General features: G+C 35.1%; 4 protein-coding genes across 4 annotated transcripts; all 4 read right to left on the bottom strand.

Moving 5' to 3' along the window:
* Positions 1 to 5,886: 5,886 nt before the first annotated feature.
* Osi20 (DUF1676 domain-containing protein Osi20) lies at positions 5,887 to 8,004 on the bottom strand. Its single transcript, XM_071700929.1, has 2 exons — positions 7,103 to 8,004; positions 5,887 to 6,727 (listed from the first exon to the last, which is right to left on the bottom strand). The coding sequence occupies exons 1-2, from the start codon at positions 7,656 to 7,658 to the stop codon at positions 6,489 to 6,491; spliced, it is 795 nt and encodes a 264-aa protein (XP_071557030.1). The 5' UTR covers positions 7,659 to 8,004; the 3' UTR covers positions 5,887 to 6,488.
* A 2,294-nt stretch (positions 8,005 to 10,298) lies between these two features.
* On the bottom strand, positions 10,299 to 11,225 carry Osi19 (DUF1676 domain-containing protein Osi19). Its single transcript, XM_071701248.1, has 2 exons — positions 11,028 to 11,225; positions 10,299 to 10,844 (listed from the first exon to the last, which is right to left on the bottom strand). The coding sequence occupies exons 1-2, from the start codon at positions 11,223 to 11,225 to the stop codon at positions 10,299 to 10,301; spliced, it is 744 nt and encodes a 247-aa protein (XP_071557349.1).
* A 2,068-nt stretch (positions 11,226 to 13,293) lies between these two features.
* Osi18 (DUF1676 domain-containing protein Osi18) lies at positions 13,294 to 14,496 on the bottom strand. Its single transcript, XM_071700928.1, has 3 exons — positions 14,393 to 14,496; positions 13,889 to 14,250; positions 13,294 to 13,713 (listed from the first exon to the last, which is right to left on the bottom strand). Exons 1-3 carry the CDS (start codon positions 14,494 to 14,496, stop codon positions 13,433 to 13,435), a joined length of 747 nt encoding a protein of 248 aa, XP_071557029.1. The 3' UTR covers positions 13,294 to 13,432.
* A 1,427-nt stretch (positions 14,497 to 15,923) lies between these two features.
* Positions 15,924 to 19,783, bottom strand: Osi17 (DUF1676 domain-containing protein Osi17). Its single transcript, XM_071700927.1, has 4 exons — positions 19,147 to 19,783; positions 18,738 to 18,970; positions 17,935 to 18,644; positions 15,924 to 17,320 (listed from the first exon to the last, which is right to left on the bottom strand). The coding sequence occupies exons 1-4, from the start codon at positions 19,778 to 19,780 to the stop codon at positions 17,182 to 17,184; spliced, it is 1,716 nt and encodes a 571-aa protein (XP_071557028.1). The 5' UTR covers positions 19,781 to 19,783; the 3' UTR covers positions 15,924 to 17,181.
* Between the last annotated feature and the right edge of the window lie 6,904 nt (positions 19,784 to 26,687).

The raw sequence follows: 26,687 nt of genomic DNA, 5'->3' as shown, positions 1-26,687 counted from the left end.
TGTCGCCACGTCTAGACGTTCCCGATTAGCGAGGGAAGGCATCGATGTTCATTCATTAGTGGCGCCAAATGCATCCGTTTTCTCTGCTGTCTTGTTGATTCTGATGACTACTCAAGTATTTACAATCAAAACAATCAAGTTATAGAAATTATAATACTTATGCGAAACTGAACATGTCAACTGGTAATTTTTATTTATTTAATTATTAAATTGTATGATAATTATTTACGGAGGAATGCTCTTATGCTTAATACAGAAAGAAATAGAATAATTAAGTATTGATTAAATCATTAACGAATTTTAATTTTTTTTTATTAAATATAATATGAAATTCATATATATATATATATATATCGAACAACATTATTATCATTATAATGAATGATCATGTATCATTCATAGCATTCGGGTGCGCGTGGTTGATTACGTAAATCGAAGGTCACGGTTGCCTTCGTGAAAAATGCCGATGACTCAATGGCTCGCCACACGGCGCGAACTCAAAAAAAAGGATCCGACAAAAGGCACGGGAGAATCGGACATAGAAAAAGAAACGAGCAGTACGCCGTCGTCCTTTCGCGGCAAGGACGACGCCGACAGCGCAGGTTCCTTTTCTCTGTGAGATATTGAAGTGTACCTAGCTGGCCGCTTGCTCACCCGCCAGGATCGTTACTTATATCAAGAGTCGAGTAAATTTTGTGTGTTTCCGCAACGTCAACCGCTTTCGATACCAATCGCGCGCGGACCTGACGATGGAGATCGCCCGAACAACAATGTACCGCTCATTTTGGATTCTCGCGCGTCCATCGTCCATCTCCATTCAGATAGCGATCGACCGATCATCAAAGGAATCCGCTCGGGAATCTTCGGGAAAATCGACACGCGTTTTCATCCAGCCGTACTATTTGTAAAAACACAGGAAAGCCGGAGATTGCAAGCCCTTTACGACCAACCCTTCGTCCCAAAACCCATCGATGAACGGCGAGAGAATCAGGAGAGAATAGAGTCGTTAGCGAGTGCCAAAATAAATAACTTAAATCGCTCTCCCCGGCTTTTACCTGTCTCTTGAAAGATGTGCACCTTTCTTTCACGGGTCCCATTACCCGACACTCGTCCTTATGCTTTCTCTCGAGAATTCGTTATCGATGGTATTGGATCTATAGCCGGCAAAATATTGACCATGAAGGCGACCAAATTTGCTACACCTATTACATGTCGGTAAAAGAAAAGCGTTCTCGAAAGTGTTTCCCTTAAGAAAAATTTACAATGCGGACGCATGAAATGTCACGTCGTACCGGGATTAAATGTCGCTCTGCACTACGTTATTGTAGGACGCAATGGTATTATCCCGAGAAACGGTTATAATGGAAGTTTCTATACGCGCGCGTGTACCTCCAACATTTCTCTTTATACATACAAAAAGTGCTTTGAAATAAAGTATTGCAAAACTTTAAAAGCTGATATGGAATATGTTGCACGAAAAGAGTTTATCTTTAAAAGAGTTAAATTTATTTGGATAAAAAATTTGGTACATTACATCAAGATGTATAATAGTATGTTATAATAATTTAAGAAATTCGAATTATTTAATAACAATATAAGATATTAAGTAAAAGAATATTGTAAGCAATTTACTATTATGTAAAAAGTTTTAAAATATGTCCATTTTCTTGAAGACCTTTATTAATAAAACAAAATTCAAGGTTCAATATGATCGAGGTTCTATACGATTCTTTGAAAGGAGATGTAACACATGTATACGCGCATTGTAAAGTAAAAATAGAAATTATACCTGGAAAAGGTTGCTACCAAGGGAAGTATAGAGAATACCTGTAGTGATCGATTACGATTCACATGTTAGTTTTCGAAGGTCACATTAGATGTAATTGTTCCGGTATACTTGGCTTAGGACATCTCCGCGAAAGAGTCGCGTTAAAAGGAGCCTGTTAAGAAAAATTCGCGCTGGCATACGCATCAAATGTCACATCACGCGCGATTAAATGTCGCCGTGCTGTACAGAGCTGTACAGAGTAATGGTATTATTCAAACTAGCCATATAATTATGGTAATTGTACGACAAGATTTGCAGTACGCAGCAAGTAAACGTAGAGATTTACATGCTTTATTAAAATTCAATTGGTTACGCGCGCTATGTGAAAATACTTTATACGAAAACGTTATTTAACGAGCTGAACGATATATACGAAATTGCACAATTTACCAGCAAATCCGACATGCATAACCACTGCATAATGAGTTTGCCGAGTGTTGGGACGTCGAGTATCAATTTCATGTTACATAATGGAAGAGAAGAGAAGCGGGAAGCGAGAAAGAGACGAACACGGCAGAATTGAAGTGTGTCTCGTATCCGCGCTAGTCCACACAAACTTTCTTATTCCGCCCCGTAGCCTCGCTTCCGGTTGTGTAACAGGCGCCTACGCCACACGTTGCATCCACCGCGTGTATGCATCACTCTCTTCTCCTCCTTCTCCTCTCTCCTTCTCTCTTTCTCTCTTTCTCGCGGTCCTTTCCGCGCGCACTCGAGCACCCTCGTTGCGCGTTATGTATACCTTCACAAAAGATCGCTAGTTTTATACGAGCTTTTTTAATAGAACTCGTATAAAAAGGAAGGCAGAGGGTACACGAAGAAGAGAGAGGACCCGATGCAGCTTGTCGATAGCTCGACAAACGCTGCTACTTTTTCAGTTGCCGGCCGACTGTCCATATACCAGAAACAGGGAATACGAATGCAGGAAGTAACGTATCCTGTGCGACCGATAGCTCGAGGGCCCTCGTGCGCTCATCTCCTCGTCTAGATCAATTTGCCCACCTGCGTGACGTATGTCTCTTCCTGATATCTTTATGTGTCAAGAAGATTGGGAGACTTTAATTATACTATCTTCCCGCTGCGCGAGTAACGATGTATCGAAGTGAATGCCACCGTTAAGTATCGCTGCGATTCTCGCCGGAGGTCTTCTTCGCGTTCGTGAGAAGAACGATCGCATGTAAATTGTAAATCACCCGCGAAACTGGAGCGCATACTCTAGTTTCTCTCAACGATGTAGGAAAAACTTAGCGGTCAGAGAAATTGGTCCTTATCGATGGATAATTGTTCCTTGTGAAATTATTTAATACGATTCCACGTTGTTATCCACAGACCTGCATAATTCAGATCGTAAATAAATCAGATATAAAACGAAGGAAGAAGAAGCGCGGTTTTGGCCGACCGTGAGAATGTGGTCGCCCAAAAATATCTTGAAACCACTCTCTTGAGGAGTTTCGGAATGTATTAAGGGCGGAAACGGAAGGATATTTTCCAGAAAGGGTTGTGGGGAAAGCATTTCTATTCTGTCAGGAAATGCGTTTATTATACACGCAAGCTTCGGCAAGAGATAAGATCGACGAGTCTGATATATGTTATGCCAAGATAGAAGAAATTCATTATTGCAGTGAAAACAGGAAAAAATAAAACAATGGTTTATTTAATTTATTAACAATTTATTTATTCGGAATTTATTCCAAAATAAAACAGCTATAATTATATCATATACATACACTTAAAATTTCTTCCTTATTAAAATTATTCACATTTGCGTGAAAGTACAAAAGCAATAAGAAACAAGCTGTTTTCGCATTATGTGATTATAGAAAGAGAATTTGCTTGCAATATTTAATTTTATGCAAACATATTATAAAATACTATGTTACACTATATATGTAACACAATAATATACATACGTATGCAACTTCTTAGGTCTTAGATTCTTGCGAATACTTGAGTCTTTAGTGCAGGAATGTGACATTTTCCGTCAGTGTTGAAATCTCTCGACGCGGTGAGAACGAGCTTATAATGCTTTACAACGCGGAAATGCAGTGGAAATCGAAGGTATATCTGAAAGAAATTTGCAATCTAATGGTACCAATCATACGAGTAAAACTTGATCACAACATGAGCGATTCTTTCTACGTAATCGCCATATAACGTCATACGCGCGAGTACCCGGAAACTCTCCGTTCAACACTGTAGATCCATACTATGATTATTAAAATAATATACGTACTTTCAGCAACATTGTTAGCGTAATGGAAGGTTTCACAATCGCGCACGATCTTGAGGATGCGATAAACACGCTTTCTAAAGAATATGTGCCCTACTCGACGCGGGCGCAGGATATTGGCGTATGTGGAAGCAAACTGCTTACGCAAAATCGATCATGGGATCGTATGCAAAGTAGATGCATCCTGCTGTTGACCCCGCAGATATCTTTACCTCAAGCGTTCTCGGACGAAGAGAAATCGCGCTTTCGATGAATTAGACTGATCCGACGCCTCTTCGCTTTCACTGATTGCTTTTACTTATTACAAATGTGATTCAACGATGACACGGCGAAATGTACTGGGCGGTTTCTTCTCTCTCTCTCTTTCTTCGGTAACAAAAAGAAAGGATCTGTTTTATAGTGCACAATGTGAAAAACCTAAAACCCAAAAAAAGATTATTTGTTGTGCTACTAAGATATTTTAAGCATTTTCTGACTATCGGATTTGTAAACCCTTTTAGTATTAGGGCAATTTTACCTGATAGCTTACCTTGGAATGCATCAACTTTTACTATGTCTTTTAGCCTTTTGGTCAATGTGATTTTTTTTAGCACCGAAGAAAAGTGAAAGTGAAAATATTACTTTAACGAAAGGGTGTTTAAACTGCATGTCATTGAAAACGGATAGTTCAAAGGACAATTGTTTGATGAGAACAAAAGAATTGTATTGGTCGGTCCGGAACAAATAGGAAATCAGGTTTATAGTTTACTTGGAATTTGAACATGAAAACGTGCCATAATCTTTTAACACTATAAATGACAAATAGCCCATCAATTATAGTAATAACTGTGACAAAGACTAAATGTATTAAAATATGCAATATGTGCCTATTTTCAGTATTCTAGTTATCAAATAATATTCTGAAAAAAACATAACTTACAATCTTATTATATCTGTTGGTATAATAAAATGATTTTCCGCCTGTTAACATCAGATGAGAATTACTTTGAATGAAAATTAATTATTCGAAATCATCTTCATAATATTTAAAAATGCATGTAAGTAATAATTGTGGTTATGTATTTGTAATTTAATATTTATAATGAAACACTGATAATAACGTTTGATAAAACTTAAAAGTCATTTTTTACAAAGATTATTAACGATTTATAACAATATAAAAAATTGTGACGGTCGATAAAAAAGATAGATTGCGTGATCCATGGATCATCCGGGATCGTTTCAATGGTTTCTTACATTGTGAGCGCCATCTCACATTGTTCTTGACCATGATATTGTAACGATATTACCAGCTGGAGAATGTACAGTTTTCAAAGCTTAGATGTTCTTTTAAATAAAATATATGATACTTTTATTTCATTAAAAATTAATAATTAAATATTATGCATTTGGGAATTCAATATTAAATGTCAAAAATCACTGTAAAAGGTTTCAAGCTAACCATTTTTAGAATATAATGAGACATTGCATAAATATAATTTAGTAAATTAATAATTTAAAGTAATATTGTAATTGTTATTATTTTTTTATTATTTAAGTGTATTGTGAATTTTATTCTTTATATTATTGTAATCATATTGTATAAAGGAATGGCAACAGATTTTACATACACTGTGGCATAGCAAACATCTTACAGGGGCTTGATGAATCTTATGAGAGATTTAATTATACAATATAGTCTATTTAATTATACAATATATGACTTATCTAAAATAATTAAATTTTTAAGAATTATATTTAATTTATTTATTTGTCATATTTAATTTGAGAATATTAAAGAAATTCCATAGAAATAAAACTAGGAAGAGAATAAATATATGTGAAATATCAATTTACTTTACAAAAAATGCTTTTATTAACAAACGCGAAGGTAATAATAAATAATTGTCACACGAAAAATAAATAATCAATATCCACCGAAGAAATAATTTTGTATTGCCTTGCAAATATATTCGACAACATATTGACAATGTAATTGTCAATATCTTTTACTTACACTTTAATGCATGCAAAGATGATGAACGGTCTTATCGATATTCTATATAATTCTCCAAAAAGAAAATTTAATTTAATTCTATTTGCCAACATATTCCGAATGTCAGACTTAAAGGGAATATTGTGGATTCTTAAACTTAATCAAAAATTTAATTAGCGCAACTAATTTTTCGATAAGCTAACAAATCCGTCGAGCTCGATGCGAGTTTTGTTGAACCGATAAAACGATTCTACGATTATAGTCAGCACGAACCCGACAGTCTTTGAATTTGAACGAAACTGACGTCGCGTCAGCATCGATCGTCAGTGAGCTACTTGATTATTTGGCGTGCGTTTCTTTGGTCGTATCTTATTTGCCGACGTACGATGGGGAATGCGTTTACGAGGGCAACATCGGACAATTGATCGATGCGTCGTTAGTGGGACATTAGAACGAGTTCAGTTGTAGTTCGTTGAGCTGCTTGAAGATGAGGACGACGAAGAGGATCCTACTGAGCTGGAGCTGCTGCCGGGCGAGTAATAGCTATAAGCAAGATTTTGGGCTTCCACACCATTGGTCGGCGTCCAAACGCGGGAATAAGGACCACTGCCGTCCCACGTATTGACGGGGTCATAGCTCGACGTCGTAGAGAGCATAGGTGGAGCACCATAGGTTGATGCCGGTTCCATGGACATTCCTACAATCGTAAAAATTTCACTTTTTATGCATTCCATCAAAGTTACGCAGTGCAAATGTGAAATTTTCCTTCGTGCTGCAATTATTCTCCAAAATTTAATAGAAATCTTTATGTAATATCTTTTTTTTTATTTAATAATTAATTTATTGAAATGTTATAATAAATTAAATTAATATTTTTAAATAAATAAAATAGTACATATTTTTTATAGAAAAAAGTGAAATTATTTTGTATAAATGAGTTAAGAAAAATAAAATTATTTTAGAAGTAACAATATATAACTACCTGTAATTTTTATTATAAATGTAAAAAATTACTTTTATATTGAATATTAGAGAGGTACTGGAAGGATTTATTAAGGATATATAAACGTACCCATCGGCATCATCATGCCACCTTTCTTGAAGAGTTGCATAGCAACAAATCCAATCACGATAAGAAGAGCAAGCTTCGACAAGACCAGAGCCTTTAGCGCTTTTAGTCCAATAATGGCGACAAAGATGGGCATTAGAGCCTTCAACTTCAACTTCAACAGCAGCAAAAACGGTAGTAGGAGCTTCTTCTTCAAAAGTCCTCGAGCTTGACTGGTAGCTACGTCATTGTCCTTGAATTCGATGTCAAGGTCTGTCAGGCTCCTGTTAGGTCTGTACTTCAAACTAGCATCGACGAAAGGTAAATCAACTCCGTAATCGAAACTCTTTAAATACTTGAAGGTCCTGGCAACGATTGCTTCGTCGACGGTTTCGAGCGATCTCGCTTCCGTGGTGGTTCCCAGTTTGTTATCCAGATAAGCCAAAACTTGATGCTTCAAACAAGATGTCCAGGATTCTGTCTTTATACATTCGTTCAAAGAATTTGTCAGAAAGTTCTGATTGGCTGTGCAAGATCCAACCAATAGAACGATCACGCCTACTGATACTATCAGTCGCATGTCGGTATCCTTTTCCTTTCTTCGACGTTTTGTAGAAGATTATTCGAGTCGCCCGCGTTTTTCTTCTTCTTCTTCTTCTTCGTCTCGTATAGATTCCACTCGCCGTTCTCGCAATACCGCGTGTCAATAAAAGCGATCGATCGTCCACCCGTGCGAGCGAGCGATCATCGGCAATCGAACTGCGACTGACGGAGGAGTGGCTCGTCCCTTTTATTTAATTTGTCCCCCTATGAATCTATGTTATTCGGTCGCGCATGCCGGGAATCTACGATTAAAGGGAAATTATTCAAATTTCACTGGCATAGAGTGTCGTACCTCCAATCCCCCTCGAACCTCCCTCATGCTCATTCACTCACGCGTGTATATGTATCGATTGTTGTACGTCGCGTACGTCGTACACGATGGCATGCAACGCATACGGGAAACGGAACTTGCGTCTCGCGTCTCTTCGCCTTTGCGAGTCTCACTTGACTCACTTGACTCGTCGTAAACTGCCAGGCGCCGCGGCCGTTTCGCGGCCCGTATGCCTTCTATGATTTAACAGAATGAGTAACTGTTGTCGCTGTAACACTCCAGAAAATCGCAAGTCATGCGTATATGCGCGCATACGATGATTTAAAAGGATACGATACCTACTGCTATTCTAGAGTTACGATGCAACACATTGTTTTACGTTTTACATTAATAAGTGAAACTGGACCGATATGAATCTTACAATTACAATCAATTAGACAAGATGCCATCTTCAACATCCGTCACGGATTGTAGAGAGGTCTAGGTTCGAGTTCGAACTCTGGCTGGGGTGATATTTTTCACTATAAATTCTTTACAGTGATTTTAAAAGGATGCTTATTAACATTACAAGTTAAATAAATTATCGATTTAAGTGGATGGATTTACTGTTCCAACAAGAAACTGTGTTTTAAGACAAATAATCGGTAGTTTATTGAGTTGGGAAAAGTATACTAAATTCACACAGAAATATTATTATTAGGCTATTAATATTTAGTCCGACCAAAAATGGCATCTCCTCTAATTGATTGTAACATTGAATTACGATGATTTATACGCTACTGTTATAATGCTGTAACACTTGCTCCGTGCATATGACATTATGAACGGCAATGACATTTATGGAGAAACCAGGATAAGTGTAAATTTTGTTATAGTGTTAAAAAAAGATAAGATTTTTCTCATAAAAAAATTAGAAACTATACATTATGCACTCAAAATGCTACTACGTTATTTTAACTTCTTTTTAAAAAAATATCGATGGCAATTTTTTTTCTAAATATCAATTTATAAAATGACGTTATTTTCTTTTCAGAACTGATTTCGTGCCATTTATGAGATATATTTATTTTCTCTAATAAAGATAAAAAACGTACTTCGATACTTTGTTGTGACATTTATTTCTGTTTTTAAATTAAAATAAGATGGCAATAAAAAGAGATAAAAAGAGATTTATTGCTGCGCTATTTGTTACGTATGTTTGAACAGATTTTATTAATTAAAGTGGTAAATAAGGACAGCTGTAAAAAATAATAATTGTTACATTATAATATATAGTAACAACATAACTAGATATAAGTACAAACTGAAATCTTAATTTAGTTATTTTTATTTATTTTAATTTATTATAAGTCTTTTATTTTCCAAAATATACTAATTTATATCAGAATACATATGGATGTGACATGATGTGAACGTTAATGCAAATAGCTAAACATAACATATAAAGTGATACTTAGTTGCACGTATGATGTACATATAGATTTTCTCGTTTTCATGGAAATTGCAAGTCACGTAATATGTTAAAATAGTGAAATGACTCTTTTAAAGTGGTGATTTCTCCAATCAACTTTCGTAAGGAACGAAAGTGATCACATTCGCATATAAGTGTGTACGTGTAGGACTTCTTTAAATATCCTATAAAGTTTCGATTGATTAAAAATGTAAGCATTCCTTTAAATATAGAAAAGAAAGATAATTAAACAATGTGTTACAGAAATGAAGGTGATAAAGTATATCACACAAATCTTAAAGATGTAAAATTAAAAACTTTTTTCTAAGGCATATTGCTAAATCAACCATAAAAACAGAGTATAGTCTAGATAAAATGTTCATCTGACTTTCTATTTTTATAAATGCTTGAAAATATCTATTATTAAATTAATTTAAAAAATTACTAGTTTGTATACGTAAAAAAGAAAAAATAGACAAGCTTAAAACAATATTTTAAATTTTTTTAAATTTTAAACACATTTAAATGTTTTAATAACAAATAAGTTTCAAACCAAGTTTAAATTTATTCTTCATATCTTTTTCTTCATATATGGCACAAATTGTACTATCTCTACTTTTATTTTATATATATATATATTATATATTATTTATAAGGCTTATTATCTAATTTTGTAAAAAAGTATATTGATTGGAAACTGCAATGTATTAACATTAATTTAACTAATCTCCTTTTTCCTTAAATAAATTTTAGCATCGAACGACAAGCGGCATCGGGAAAGCAGGTTTGCAAATAAGCATAGGTTGAAATGACTTGCAATAATAATTTATTAAATAGATAGTAAAAATAGGAAGCTAGGTATTTTACAAAAGCATCTACAGAGACCGAGAGTGACATTAAGGTTGTGCATGAGCGGTGTATGCGAGATTGTGCGCAAGTTGCGATGTCGAGAGTTGATCCTGATCCTGGAAAGATCTGTACTGAGTTTGATAGTCCCATCCGTGAGCAATGGGCGCAGCGTGGGTATCGGCGGCAATTTTTTTGCAGAGTTGAAAGATGGCCATGCCGACGGCCACGATGAAGCTGAAGAATGAGAGCTGCAGGGCGTTCCAGGCCTTCAAACCGAGCACACCGATGGCCAGAGGGATCAGAGTCATCGCCTTCAGCAAGACGAACACGAGGATAGGGATGATGACTTTCTTCAGCTTGGATCTACGAGCCTCATCGACGGCACGGCCCTGGCCGAACTTGATGTTGAAGGTGAGCTGATCATCTTCGATATCGCGCGAGCTCACCTTCACGGTGGAGTCTAGCGGCAGTTTAAAGGTCACGTCGTGAGAGGCCAAGTAAGATTGTACGGTATCGAGAAAAGAACTCTCGCTACGAGCAGACGTCGCTTCGATGGGGTATGAGTTACGTGTAACTTCCACCGTTTCGGAAATCTGCAAAAATAAAGATAGATAAAGGTCGGCAGATTTATTAAAGCAAAATATTTCTATTCTATACATAAGAAATTTATGCAATTTTACTAAACAAAACGAAAAGAAATTAAAAATAGTAAATTGAAACTAAGGAAACTCTACCGTATCATTGAGTAATATTTAAAAAATATTACCGATACTTACCTTAAAGTTATCCTTACTGAAGATTTGGTCGATCAGGTTAAACACCTTGAACTTCATGCAAGCGATCTCATCGTTCTTCTGCGAACATTCAGACCTAGACTGATCTACCATCTCGTCCATGGCATTCTTCCAGTTTTCATTCTTGGCTGGTTGCGCAGCGGCCAACGCTAGTAGGCCGCATAGGATGAAAAACTTCATGGCGTTAGCAGGGGGTATATCCGTTCGTGAAGACTCTTGGGGAAAATTCGCGCTATGCACTTGTTCGTGGATAATGAATGAGGACGATCGCGGCACGACGACTGATGCCAATGGGTTGGGCAGTACGGTATTTATACGAAGGCCTATCGTCGAATCGCACAACGCACGTTGAAGAGTCGCGTAGCGGCGATCCCGAATACTCCCCCACTTCCATCCGGGTGTGGATTTTCTTTTCGTTCAGTATGGTCTTCGATTATTGAGGCCTCGCTACAGATCATGCCGCGACTACCTAATGAGGGAGGATAAACCGGGCGAGCGTGAGATCGCGCGACATACGGCACGCGACGTCGAATCGGGGTGGCGCGGCGGCCCCGATAGGTCATACATTTCGCTCATGAAACGCGATGGAATCTATGATATTAATGAACAGTAGTTTGCTTTCCACGAACGATATCAGAAGACCCACTTGCGACGGTAGTCGCTCGTGGAATATTTTTGAAGCATGGCTTGAAACTAAATTTTTTATTACGAACGCAGTCGGATTTTGTAATTAGACTTGATTCATTACAGGTGAGAGCGGAATTTTGAAAAAAGTTATTAGAAACGTTTGGAGGAAAGAAGTCTAATCTTACAAAGGTTTTCTAGGACATTATACAGAGCTTTATTATTGGATAAAATTAAAATTTTACAAGAAGACAAGAATAAATTAAAGTACATAATTATTTTTTAGAAATAGACCACATATACACAAAAAATTGATGTAATAATGCGTAATCAGATTATTTAAATATCTTTGTTATTTTAAAAGCAATATTACCTACTTAAATAATTTATTAAGTCATTCTTTAATGATTGATTTTTCGACGTGCGTAGCAATTCGTCTAATGATTTGAATGCAGAATGGCATACGAGAAATTGATAATTAATTATTGTAATTAGTATTTATGATTCAGGCACATGTAACGATAATTAATCTTGATTCTGTATCAGGCAAAAGGAAAAGTTAAAGAAAGAGAAATAAGTGAAAATTTTTTATCCTAAATTATATTTGATTATTTAATCTTTTTAGTCGTTCTTCTTTATAGCATACAATCGGAAATCATATATACGTAGTAAGAGTCCTTTATCCTTGACACCAAAGTCGTCATAACATTGGCATTGAGTCAATCGTTCATTCATAGCACGATCATAACTTTCCACACGACTGCCCCGTTAAAACTCCCTCTTGTCTCTTCATGTTCTCTTCACGTTTCCTTATGTCGTTAACCCGATCTCTAGACACTACTAATTTCACCCTGTCAGACCTAATTAAATTGTAGCTCCTGATCGAACCTAAAGGAAAACAGTTCAGGGTACATCAGTAATGCGCGTTGCGTGCGAGTTTCTCGCGCGAGAATGCGCATAGGGTACTATTGAAGACATTTCTGTCTTCCTGCCCGACTTCTTCTTTATCATAACAATGAAACGACAACTAGAATTTTGGGTCAAGTTTGCATAAACATTTAGGCCGTTTACCCGATAAAATGTCGATCAATATATTTCGCATTTTCTACAATTAATCTATTCGTTTTAGTCCGTTTATTAGAAAAGTAACAAATATTTGCGTGCACCAACAAACATTCCATGAACTGCAATCCCTGTATTACCACAGATATCTATCTTTTTCTAGAGATACGGCATTTTTCAATATTTATGAGAATTGAAAACAATTCGATAGTACAGATTACATAAACTAACAAATCTGTGCATGTAAAATTGTTTAAAAAATTCTATCTTAATATTTTTTAATGTATTTACGCATTTCTATATATTATGCTAATTTACTATACATATATAATCTCTATATGAAATTATTGTATTGGTTCTAATAATAGTTCATTTATTCAAATTACACATCGATATGTTAAGAGAGAGAAGGCGCCAAAGGAAGAATTACTTTTTCAATTTTGAAACTTATTAATACTTTCATATTTGTTTATTATTCTTTTGTAAGATGTATTCACTGTTGGAACGATAGCGTTCTTACATCTGAAGAAAATAATAGTTTATAAAATATTAAAACAGAATGTTGAGATGAAAGTAGCGGCAAAGTTTATTTGATGAAATAATGTAAAAGTTTACATAAATAATGTAGGTGGAACTAACAATGAATAAATAGGTAAATCTATACAATCGCGATAAAACAATCAATCTTGTTATACATCGTTCTATTTCCTATAGGCCTTGTAAGGTCCGTGGGGTGCGGTGTCCCAATGAGGGGGGTGTTCTATAGGTGGGTGTCCATAGTGAACAACCTCGTAAGCGACTTTCGGTTTAGTCAACTTGAAGATCACCATCGCTCCGCTGAGAACCAATGATAAAAGACCCAAAGTCAGTGCCTTCCACGTTTTCAAAGCGATGAGACCGAGAGCAAGAGGTACCAAAGCGGTGGCTTTGAACTTGAGACCAAGAAGGAACGGTATCATCACCTTCTTGACGAAACCGCGACCTGCAAATACAAAGAAACTCTACTTAAAACGTTTGTCAAGAAATCTTGCAGTCTTAACAGATATTACTTATTCATAGTTATTTTTCTTTCATAGTTATCTATCAGTTTATATAAATGCAGATTGTAAATAAAAAAATGTGAACACCAGTATTCGTACTATTTGTTATTAAGTTACCTTGTTCATTAGAAGAGTCACTAAGAGAGATTGTAAGACTCTTTGGCATGTTGTCGACTAAGGATCTGGGGACAATATTGGATCCTACAATCACTGCTGGTAGTTTAGCCTCAAGCTGATGGCTTGCCAAATACGCGTCCAATTTCTCGAGCATCAATGTTCGCAGGAGTTTTCTCTTGGATGGATCTGCGGCGTCAAATTGTGAGGGTAAATAATCTTCCACCTTATGCTCTGGGGCGTCGCGGGATTTAACTACTGCCAAATCCTCCGTAATTGCTAATCTGTCTTGTTTCACGGCATCGGTGATGTAAGCCAACACTTTCGGTTTAACGCAAGATAACATGGATTCGCTATCTACGCATCTGAAACATTTCAAATTCGTATAGGCTTAGTAAAAAGAGCATTAAATATTTCTAAGATATTACTATTTTAATCTTGACATTTTAGTTTAATTTAACACAAATAATTATTAATAATTAGAATTATATAAAAATTATAATTTACCTGTGATAAATTTCTTGCAGAACATCAACGGTAGTTTCTATTTGTTGCGCACTAGTGAGAATCGCCAGAAGGGCTACTGACACAAAAGTGGTTAAAATCCTCATGGCGGTATCACCGATTCGCCAGACTAAAGACCGAATGCCAGTACGGTCGAAGTCAACGGGGTTTTATAGCTGATGGCAGTCGTGTACGACCGATGAATTTTGATCAGGGACGTGTTGCTGGCTGGTTGAAAGAAAAGAAGAAAGCCTCATTATTTAGGGTGTCGGTATTTTCACGACTCTGAGCGCTTTCGTCCCTCTGGAACGATTTCGATTTCAATGTCTATAGTTCTACACCAAATATCATTTCCGTTTTTAGATTATGTTCATCAGTGAACTGTATTCAGATGATACTTATTCAGAATACTTTTCAATAAGTTCGTGACTTTTATTGCAAAATTATAATTTAACGAAATTTGTAAATATAGTAACTTTTTATTTTATTTTTTCCTTTTTTGGATTTTTGAGTACTTTAATTTTAAGGATGTTGAAACGTTGCGACTAAAATAATGAAAACTCTTTGAATCCAAATAGATTCTGTAGATTTCATTATAAAAAAAATTCTGTCAAAGTTTGAGACTGCAATGTTCAGGAAGCTTATTATTGAGAAAATTAAATAATAAAATTACACGTCGTATTATGGAAAATGGGAGAAAAATTACTATATCTCAAATAATTAAAAAAATGAGATTTTAAAAACAGAACGAGTAAGATTACATTATTAAAAACAATTATTAGACTACATTATTAAATAAAGAAAAAAAATTAAAAAAACGAGTCTCCTAATAAAGCTAAAAGTTGGTAAGAATAATTAGTAGTCTTACTTGTTCTGCTTGCAAAATTTTGAGTTTGAGTTTTCAAATTTCGGCACATTTTTTTCGGGACTTTGCATGTCCACCTTTTTTAATCGTAACGCTTCAACATTTTTAATGTGAATATAGATGAAACCAAATAAGTAACTTCTATTTACTTATTATAGATACTTTGATTTGTAGCATATATTTTTACATAATTATATTTATACTTTATAAAATTAAACAAATAGTTATATTTACAATTACTAGAGAGAAGTAGAAAAAGATGTAGGGAGAACGTAATTTTACAATATGATGATTTTGAGAAAGATATTATATATTTTTTATATTATTTTTATGTTTACTAAAAAAAAATCAATGATTTCTTTAATGACTCTGTCAACCAGAAAATAGAATAATAATACAATAATATATTTAAACTAATTTATTAAATAAATTTAAATATTCTTCATTATTATTATCAGAAAGAAAGAGAGAGGGAGAGAGAGAGAAATTATCTCGCTCATACAATTGCACATGCAATTTTTGAAAGAAACAAATAAATAGAATATTTAGAATATTTTTGAGACTATTTTAATTTAAAAAGTCGGCACTTAAGAATGATTTGCTACTGAAAATATTGAATATAAACATGTAGATATATATATAAGGATAATGTATAAAGATACATATGTATAAACATTGATTTAATATTTTATTGCGCATAAATTAATATACACGATTAGGCCACATAATTAAAAGTTCATTTTCTACATTGTTTTTCGATATTTGTATAGTTAGAAGATTTAAGATAAAGTTTAACTAACATTTATTGGGTATGGCACCCGAATATATAACAGCAGCTGATTAATTATCTAACAAAATAAATAGCTCTTATATGCTAACCTTTTAATTAATTTTTACATAACATCACACATATCATGCAAAAATGCAATATGTTTTTAATATATTTTTAATTTATTAAAACGGGATCTAAATATCTTTTATACTATTGTATGTATGTAATCATAAAGAAGATAAATTTATCATAAAATGCTCTAATTAGTTTGTTTTGTACATAAATATTAAGAAATAATTATGTCATATTACGTTCCACGAATAAAGAAATTTTTTCTTTTTTTAATTATAAGATATCTGTGTTTTCCGGATATGACCCAGTAAGCAAGAAACATCAAGAAACATTTTAACTACATTACAGCAACGTTTTAACATTAATACAATGTAGTTGAAATGTTTCTTGACGTTTCTTGCTTACTGGGGAATCAATTAAATTAGTACAATTTTTCCCGATAATTTCATAGAATATCATGAATTTCTGTATTACATGAAAAATTATCTAAAAATTATAAAGCTCGCTTAACTCATAAAATGCCACATAATCCAACATTGTATGAATCTTATTATCTAATCATATCTAATAATGATATTATTCTTGGAGACAGTGATCTTGCTGACAACGCGTCAATAAACTATAAAAACTTTGACACGCCATCACAAAATTCACCGATTTTACTCCTTACTAAATTCGGTCATAAAATTTGAAAAATTGGCATAAATTACAATAAGATATATTACGTTCAACGTATTGATCAGCATTTTATAAACTAAATTAATTGCTAGTATTAGTACGACGGGTGCTATTCGCAGAGCACCCCAGTTTTTTTTCTAATAGGAAAATTAGAGTTCATACAACTTCACACACGTCTCATACATGTATTCATAAATTAATGCATGGCAGTATATCGTCGGTCTTTCTTATAAAGATATTACGCAACGTTACGACGCTGAGCTTCTAATGTAATTTCTTCGGCCTCATTGAGCAAATCTATATATATATATATATATGTCCAGCAGTATTATACAGGATTGTAATATCTGTTATATTTTAATTGCAGATTATGCGAGTCGATATAAATTCTACGTTACGGGACATTTATTCAACATTACTATGACAGGGATACGTTTTAAGGCAATCTCCACCGTCTTGACCGTGTCTGGCTGCGTTCACATATCTGTAGAACTTTTGACTGGACGTACTTTCTGTTATATCACGCCTGAGTTCTTGCGGATCTCTGAAAATACATAAAATTTTTTTTAATTAATTCAATCCGCAAAAGGCACTCTGTGTTAAAAAGCATAGTGAGAGATTATACGTCTCAATTAACGTGCTTGTTTCGAGCCGCGTCGACCCGATTCATGTTGTTTTCCTTGCTCATTACCGGAATAATTCGATAATATATGCGCATTGCTTGGAAACGTAATTTTGTTGCTCCTAGATAGAAAGTTTACTTTTCAAAAAACTGCAATTATGCGTAAGCGAGTTACTCGACAAACGTCATAAATGCAACGGAACTGTACTATATTTCCGGTCCGTCGCGTAGTCGGCTTGACTGAAAGTATCTTCATAAATTATGCCAATTGTTAATAAAATACTAAGCAAGACGCAATGCTCAAAGCTATATACCTAGGTAAGACTAGCGTGATGCGCGAAATCGCATTCCCGACATTAAGAAACGGCAAATACGAACGATATGAAGAAAAGAGAAAGAAACAGAGAGAGAGAAAGAGAGAGAGAAACCAACATGACCCGATTAACGTGATTCGGAGCGCGCGGGCGATCTCCACCTTTCTCTTTGTGATGCGCGATTTAATCGATAAGCCACGTAGTTGCTACTGCGCTTCATACCTGGAGAGTTCGTTCGACACGAGGTTACTGTGCGGCGAATAGCCCGCCGGATTTTTGTACATGCTGCAAACGAGCATCTCTCTGCACGTCTCCTCATGGAATCTCAGCTGCCGGAAGATATCCTCCAGCCGAGCGATTATCGGCCCGTAATATTCGTCTTCCGTGTCCTGACGCGAAATAGAGGAACTCTTGGCACTTGCGACAGGTGTCAAGAACCTTTGAGGCTGATGGTGAATCGGGCGTATGTTCGGCGCAAATACCGCGTAAGGGTTCTTCATCGGTGCCTTTGCACCGGGCATGAGGCCCGGACTTATCGAGAATACAGCGGAAGTTGGCTGTGCTACGGGTCGTCGGTATGCGGAATAGGCCAAGTTGTGAGCATTAGCCGCCACCGAATTGTCCAGATAAGACGACGCGATCGGCTTTACGTTCGGCGCATATTGAGGCAATCCGTATGAGCCCGAATACACTGGCCCCGAAGCTGAGGTCGGAGCCGGGACTACGCGATTTATAGGTTGACTGGATTCTTCGTAGGGTTCGTTTAGAGGCTCGATACCCCATTCCTTCAGTTCTTCCAAATCCTTTCGGTACTGAATATGATGAGGATGGCTGTAATCGGCGAAACCGTCTAAAGTGGTATCATGATGAGGATGCTCGTAAAACGTTGGGACAGGTACAGGAACTGGCACGTGATGATGGTGATGAGCTACCTGAAACAAAGATTTAGATTATTTTAACATTATTTAATATTGTATAAAAATATTTTATACGAAAGAACTGAGATGCGAAGATCACAAACGTACCTGATGATGATGGTGATGGAACTTGGGGCCTTGGTTCGAATAGTAGCTGGAGCAAAGCTTGAATATGTGAGCGAATGCGGGAATGAAGAACAGCAGCAGTTTTAGGAAAAGTTTCTTGGCAGCGCCCACACCGAAGAGGAACGGAATTATGAATAGAAACTTGACTTTAATTAGCTTGATAATTAAAAGAAGCGCCAGTAAGCTGGTTAACAATTTGGCCGTTATGAACTTCTCTAAAATAAAATAAGAGGGGGGCATTATATTCTCCATCCTTAATATCCCTAATAATAATAATAATAATAATAATAATAATAATAATAATAATAATAATAATAATAATAATAATAATAATAATAATAATAATAATAATAATAATACAATAAATATTGGAGAATTTGATTTTCCTTACTGATTTTCTTAAAAATTCGTCCCTGCTCTTGTACACCATTAGTTCCAAAGTCTATCCTGATAAGAGCGCCATTCTCGTCTATTTCGCGCGGACTTATCTTCACCGTAGTACCCTCAAAGTAAAACTGCGGAAGTTGAATTTCATAATTACGAGTTGACAAAAATTTCACTGTTTTTCGTCGCAGAGCGTTCGTGATCTCTTCGAGTGGCGATTCGTCATTAAACATCCGATCTTGTGTTTTTATTTCTTCGGCCGCTTTATTTTCATCACAGTCATTCGTATCGATATCCACGAGATTTTCGCCAACATCGTTACGATTTTCTGTCTTGGAACACGTATCATAAGTGATATTGTTTTTCGTAAGTACAAGACCATCGAAGACGGTGATATTGTCCCTTTCGATAAATGCATTATCGAGATATGTGTACGCATTTTTTTGTATGCAAGAAAACGTCACTCTCTTGTTGCAGTCCCTGAAAAGCCCGTGCCAGAGCTCGTTTCCGGTTTCGTTGATATTTAATGTGTTAAATTTCAGAAGCTTCGCGTACAGCCTAAGTTTCTCAGCACTGAATAACTCCGAGTACGATAGCGTCATCGAGAGACACAACAGGATTAATGTCGTTCCCCGATACATCTTCAGGATCACTTACGGAGGTTTAAGTACGTTTAATGTACATGCATATATATTTTATTTGACTTTTGTTTACGTATGACCACTATGACCAGAGGTGTGAGGTAGCGTGCCGGAAGCACTGCACGCTCTGAATATATATGACCGGCACCAACTACTTGTTTAGTAACTAGAACCGGTACACTTTTGATTTCGCGAAAGGGTCATCATCACTGGTCCACGTGCACGTCGGATTCTTTGGTATCTACCCGTGGTCGTCACACGCCCTTCCTACTTATTGGAGTCGCTGTTCAACGTTCAACGTTGATCTTCCCCCTCTTCTTTCTCTCCTGGCCGAAAACTCTACCGTGACCTTCTCCCACCTCTTAGCGACATCGATGATCCTCTTCTTCGCGATCGGACGTAAGTCACGTAAGCTCTGTCGCCGCGATCACGTTGCATCGCAGACGTCGATCGTCATGCTGACTACCGTCAGTCGCATCACCAACATCACCATAATATATGACTTCTTCTCTGTGCACCTTTGACCCGTTTCGTCTCAAAGGCTTCACCTTCTTTCTCTCTTTTTATCTCGTTCGTCGAGACGCGCTACGTTCAATCTCTCGGTTCGCACTAACCACGAACTTCTCCGTTCTCGGTTACAATTCACCTGAGCGTCAAGTGTGTCAAAGGCCCTCCTACTCCGTCGCGTCGGCCAGCTCCTCCGTGGAAGGTCATTATCGTCTCCTCTCGGACTGCAACCGACCAAGCCTGTGCTTCTTACACGCGCGCGTTTAAGACCGTCCGACTCCTGACCACAGGTCTGATACATAAATATGCAGTGGGCAGTGGGGTACGTTTAGGACGAGCCGGACGAGCTGACGGGCAACTGTTTCGCTAATTGACTATGAATACCACGTGTGCTCGTGTTTCCAATATTCAGAGCATCTAGAACATCCGGTAACATTTAAAATGTAAAATATTTATGTTTGCGTATATCATGATTATGATCCGATCAGCTTGAATTTTTTTTGTATAATCAAGAGACACGGACGACACGGTAGTGACTCGCGCCAAGTATACGCGATACGCGTAGTGCGAGACCGCCCTATGTATCTAACTTCTCTGTGTATAGAAGTTATATTGATATGTAAACTGTGCGTGTATCTTGCGTTTCGTGAACTGCGAATTATGAATTATGTAGACCGGGCTTTACGCGAGCCGGCCAGTTGCGAGTACCCGAGATTTTCGGATCTCAATGACGGCTGAGTCGATCAAGTTATGAATAGGCTCATTCGATATAGCTTGGGTTTGAATTTTTTGTTCACGTTACATGTATTGAGATACAATATGCTTGCACGAGATAAGAATCAATAAATTAATAAATTTTATGAAATTGCAGAAGATATTACGTTTCTATTGTAAGCTACTAATACGAGATCATACTTATTATCGGGCATATACATTTTTGTATAGTAATGAATACGTATAATGATAAATATAAATTTTTGTCTAATGATGAATAGTGTAAGATTATGAGATACAATTAGAATATATTATGTGTATTATACGTATGTAATATGCAATGACATTTGCATATAAAAAATTAATTGCAATTGCTTTTTGTAACTCATTTTTTCGAAAAATGGCGATGACAAAAAATTTTCCCGTAAACAGTATATAATTAAACTATTGCATAGATTTATACAATATTTATGCGTGAGTCTGGTATGCGTCCCGGTGCAAATCCAGTTTAACTTCCTTATCTCGCTATAGCAACGTAATAACTGGATTTTATATTAAATTTTTAAGTATACATATGTAAAAGTTAATATGTTATTTTGAATGTAAAAAGTATGGTATTAAAATTATTTAAATGGAGAAAATCAGTTGCAACATGATAAATTAAAAAATATATATATCTAAAATATAAATATAAAATATTTAGAATATTTGCAGATATATATTATAAAGTTATTTTATAGCTGTAAACAACTTTTTCTCTCTTTTTAGACTTACTGTTTACAAAAAGGTTAATATGTACGTCAATTTAAAATGCGAAATATATTTCCTTCATTAAACTATTTCAGTTTTACAGTAAAGAAATAAAAAGAGCTTTTTCAAAGATTTTTAAATCATATTTTAAACGCAATAATTTGTTGTAGGGTTCAAACAGCTAGCATTAAAAGATAAATGATTAAGAATATATTTTACTCTTTATCCCCTCTCCCGCAAAATATTCCTCGAATAAGATACAATTATAAATCGTCAGATCATTGATATTTGTAGCCATCATAAATTCCATCATAAATTAAATTATTCCAAATTTTATACATGTATCATATATAGGAATCTAAAGGTACTTTCAGATCCGTTAATGTAATGAAATATTTATAAATGAATCACAAGTTAATTGATTGATTTATTCTTTATGCTAATAATTTTTCGATTTATTTTTTTCTTTATGCTAATACTGCGTCATACGCTATATTTTTTTACCGTTACATTGAAATAATAGCAATGTAAAATCGTAAGTGTGTTGAAGCATAATAATGATAAGTGTCTGACCACACAAACATCGTTATGATACAGTATGTAAAAAATTATGTTAACGCAAGTAATACTACTCTGAAAAACTACATTTAATATCGCAATATACTTTTACTCTAAGAAATAATATTATTTATCGCGTAACTACTAACTATAGACGCGTCTAGAAAAAAGTCGCTTAATAGTTTGAGTTAAAAACCTGCTTTATAAAATCATCACCAATACGTATTAATATCTGCAAAACATTATCAAGTAAACATCACCTTGCTACATTTCTCTCTTACTCACGAGCCGCTTTTCATTAATAGATTCCTGGTGAAGGTGTTCTCCTTATTCCAGCTGGAGAGGAGAGAAGTAACTCCAAGATACATGGAATTCATATCCAACTTATATCTAATATACCTACCTAGGTGACAGCTAGACATATCTTTTTCAATACGCTAATAATACTTATAAATGACTTTGATTATGCAATACGATGATTATTGAAATATGAAGATGCCTGCACCATACATTGCATTCACTATAAATTTAACACTTGAATAAAAAAAATCTTGCAATGTTTTAAAACTTGTTTTTTTTTGTTTTTTTTTTAATTCTTTTATAAGAACAATTCTTTTATATAATAGAATTATATTAATATGTTAAATCACTATACTTTCTTACTCTTTTCTCCTTTCTTTCTTTCTTTCTCTCAAATTAGACATATTTTGAAATTTTAATATATTTTTATACATGTAATAACGTTAATGTTAAATATCTGGCTTGTCCCATGTATAAACGTTTTCTGAATAAATTGTGTCTTGTGTAAAAAACGAGTTTTGGAAGTAGCGCATTTATCTCTCAGAATGATCTAAATTCAAAAATATGGAGGTCAAAGATGTATCGATACCAGTCCTGTGAAGAAACTGTAAGTTCAATGGCTCTCGGAAACCATTGGTCAAGATGATCAGGTGGGCCAAACGAGTGGAAGGACGCAGTTTGACCGGATGAATTCCATTGACCTACTAATGTAAGGCGCTAGGTAGGTAGGTAGGTAGGTTGTGGCACGTGGCCGGCTTACGCGTTCGTTGCCGAAAAACGAGCGTACGCGGAAGACGCATTCCTCAGGAACAGGATTTCACACTAGAAATTTCATTCTGCTGCAAAGATATGTTTTCCTTCCGTTGATGAATACAAAACATAATATCCACACCGGCACGTGCACTCTCTTATTTTACTTCACATCTTTAGAGCTCTCGATACCCATGGAGGAACAAGGGGCTCGTTCAACATTCCAGCGTAACCTAGTTACGTCTTAGTCATAATTTATCAAATGCGGGTGACAAATTTACAGGATATTTTTCCATTTCGTGGAAATGAAGACAGTTACATTATTAAAGTTTGCGTGCTTTTAATTCGTTCCTACTTTAAGTAATACCATTATTTTAAAAAACTCATGTATGAAATGTCTAATATTTGTTAGGTTTTAACATTAACTTTACTTTTATTAAGGCTGTGTTCCGCCAGTTATTCACTGCCAGTATTGAAAATCTGTAGTGTACGTGACACGAACTATAGATTTTCAGTACTGACAGTAAATATCGGAACACAGTCTAAATAACGCTAAAATTTTTAATACCTATAATTGTAGTACGGTTAATTAGATAGAAAATAAGTGTATCAGTGATTAAAAGTAAAATTATAGAATCTCTATTCCAGAAGATAATTTACAGCACAAACAATTCTCAAAAACAATTTAATTTTCTTTGAGTACCTATTATTTACTACGCAAATTATATCTCCGATAAAATTTAATTTGATAGTTTTGTGATTTTGTAGTTGATTTCTATATCTGTGAATTTTTCCAATCTCTCTGCTTTTTAATTATTACATTGTATCTGACGACCTTTACAGAAGGAAGCAATTTGTGCCGGTCTGACTGTGGCAGATTATTTGAGATGCGCCAGTCGCTCGTGACCGTATGTTAGAAAGTATTTTGAGTTATAGACGTAGTTGAAAATTGTGAATCAGAAGTGTAAACTTTAACGGCCACAGCAAATCCAACGGAAAGTATTTGTCTGCGGTGCATCGAAACTGGTTTGTACGTGCAGTACAAAGTGAACCAAGCAACTGGGACATGCCACATATTGGATGAGTAAAAAAAATGTCTTAGCACCGGAGAAAAAGAATCCATTGTATGGTAAGTGATAATTACGAAGTTCATCAAAATTTATGATCTTTCTAACAATATACTAAGGAATCTTAGAAAGCGACTTTTTATTTCTCACAATAATTTAATATTTAATTGGAGAGATATTTTTCAAATCATCTTTCGAGGAGTGTCTTACTTATTGGAATAATTTAAGATTTATTTGATTACGTATATTCTGTAAAATAAAATATGTAAATAATATATCTTTAACTAATCGCGCATTAGAATTATAATAAAGATATTACAGTTAAGAATAGATGAAAGATTAACTGTAAATGTCAAAGCATCAATCATAACTCTTTCATTCTCATTCTGTAACAAAGAGTGACAACACTTACTCAGTACTCACCCATTTACCTATCCCCCCTACTCTCTTACTTTTTACCACAAATCAAAGACATGCGAATACAATATTATCGCACCGTCTCTGACGGAACAAATAGCATACTGCACATTGCCTCATATTATGCAGACACAGACTGCTACACAATTTCCGTTACGTCAACTGAGACAGGGAAATGGCTTTCGGCTCTTGTAATAAACTTCTCAGATAGATAAGCAAGTGCACGGAAATATCGTATGAAATATGTACACGGAAACAAATATTAAGAATAAACAAACCATATTTGTAATATAAGTTAAGTTAATATTAACACACAAATAATAAATTATAAAAATTTTTTTGGAATATCAAATTTTCTTCGGTATAAAAATAATTATTTTTATAATTTCTTTATTACTATTTTTGTAAAAAATTATAAACTTATATTTCCGAAGGACAGTAGTATAAATGTTATATTACAATATTTCCAAAATGAGATGTATTGATAGTAAAATAAAATCATTATTGGATAAATCCTCTTTAATGATCGATCCCGAGATGCGGTAACATAGGAAAGTGATCCTCGGGCGTAGAGTTGCGCCTATTTCCGGAATAGTCCGACACAAGGAAATCTTCCTTGTGTCGGACAGCACGAGTACTTTCACCGATTTTCCCGATCAATCGCGAAAAGTAGCGAAGTAGTCAATAGCATCCTGTTCAGCTGTTGATCAGTAGGTTACCTAACGGTGATTGACAGATAAGCTCACGGTTTAAGCAGGCGCTTCCCCTTCAAAGAAGTTAAAGGAGAGCGCCCCGAGAAAATCAAATGCGCGACCATATACGCGCACGCTCGCACATTGTCCACTGTGATGGCTGACAAATCCGTCTACCGTTTCTCTTTTCAAATCAGATCGCGTTGCCACCGAAAAGATTACGTGTTGTGAGTCTCAAACAGACGGTCAACATACTAATGTAGGTCGATCATTGCACGAGTAAAAACTGCAGACGACTTAAGAATTTTGTGTATAACATTCAACATGCAAAGTATAACTGTGTACACAAATAGATAATCTCAAATAAGTGAAACGAAACATTAAATTATAAGATTGTGTGTGTGTGTGTGTGTGTGTGTGTGTGTGTGTGTGTGTGTGTGTGTGTGTGTGTGTGTTTAAAGATGCACCATATCATATTTATACAGTAGCTAACTCAAAATAATGCTTTAGCAAATTTTTTAAGGATTAATTAACATGAAATTTACATATTTCTAAGGAGTTTTTACTTCCCACGCTTCTTATCAATTTTCTTTGAGTTTTAGTTTGATTCAACAAAAAATTATTTTATAAGCTTTAATTAATTAGAATATTTTTTAAATGGTGTATTAAATTTCTTAATTTTTAATGTATTATTTTTGTGATTGTTTTTATGAAGCACAGATTTATTCAATCGAATGTGCTGGATAAAGATTGAATAAATTAACGAATTTTCTAAAAAATAAAATAAAGTTTTGTAATGAAGTCTGCTGATATCTGAAAGTTAATGTAATATTTAAATTTTTAAAAGGATTGAATCATAAATAATTGCGACCGATTTTTTGCTTTAAAAATACGCACATATGTCGAAGACGTAAAGCGATGAAATAAAAATATCTATAGAATATGACGCAAGAGAAAAACCGTTATGGATCGTGAATACCTTTTAACTGTTCTTCAAGGCGATCCGTATACACATCTGTTCAATCTTGAACATGATTGACTACAGGAATAGTTTTCGACACCTAGTGTCGATGTTCGCCATGCTGCAGCTTCTCAATCGGTATACCAGGTGTACTCGATAAAACGGATTCCGTATACTTCCAGCAACATTCA

The sequence above is a fragment of the Temnothorax nylanderi genome, unplaced genomic scaffold (assembly GCF_030848795.1).
Source record: "Temnothorax nylanderi isolate EJ_2023f unplaced genomic scaffold, tnyl_v1.0 TNYL_tig0024_pilon, whole genome shotgun sequence".
Lineage (NCBI taxonomy): Eukaryota > Metazoa > Arthropoda > Insecta > Hymenoptera > Formicidae > Temnothorax > Temnothorax nylanderi.
The sequence above is the reverse complement of the archived record's forward strand: the minus strand, read 5'-3'. Positions and strand labels throughout refer to the sequence as shown.

What these genes read in the sequence shown, in the direction of transcription:
- Osi18 (XM_071700928.1), bottom strand. Translation starts at nt 14,496, where the DNA reads ATGAGGATTTTAACCACTTTTGTGTCAGTAGCCCTTCTGGCGATTCTC. An exon ending in CTGCAAGAAATTTATCACAG is followed by an intron (nt 14,251 to 14,392) that starts GTAAATTATAAT and finishes GAAATGTTTCAG; the next exon opens with ATGCGTAGATAGCGAATCCA. An exon ending in TGACTCTTCTAATGAACAAG is followed by an intron (nt 13,714 to 13,888) that starts GTAACTTAATAA and finishes TTGTATTTGCAG; the next exon opens with GTCGCGGTTTCGTCAAGAAG.
- Osi17 (XM_071700927.1), bottom strand. Translation starts at nt 19,780, where the DNA reads ATGTATCGGGGAACGACATTAATCCTGTTGTGTCTCTCGATGACGCTA. An exon ending in ACGAATTTTTAAGAAAATCA is followed by an intron (nt 18,971 to 19,146) that starts GTAAGGAAAATC and finishes ATTTTATTTTAG; the next exon opens with AGAAGTTCATAACGGCCAAA. An exon ending in TCCATCACCATCATCATCAG is followed by an intron (nt 18,645 to 18,737) that starts GTACGTTTGTGA and finishes TCTTTGTTTCAG; the next exon opens with GTAGCTCATCACCATCATCA.
- Osi20 (XM_071700929.1), bottom strand. Translation starts at nt 7,658, where the DNA reads ATGCGACTGATAGTATCAGTAGGCGTGATCGTTCTATTGGTTGGATCT. An exon ending in TGGCATGATGATGCCGATGG is followed by an intron (nt 6,728 to 7,102) that starts GTACGTTTATAT and finishes TTACGATTGTAG; the next exon opens with GAATGTCCATGGAACCGGCA.
- Osi19 (XM_071701248.1), bottom strand. Translation starts at nt 11,225, where the DNA reads ATGAAGTTTTTCATCCTATGCGGCCTACTAGCGTTGGCCGCTGCGCAA. An exon ending in TCAGTAAGGATAACTTTAAG is followed by an intron (nt 10,845 to 11,027) that starts GTAAGTATCGGT and finishes TTATTTTTGCAG; the next exon opens with ATTTCCGAAACGGTGGAAGT.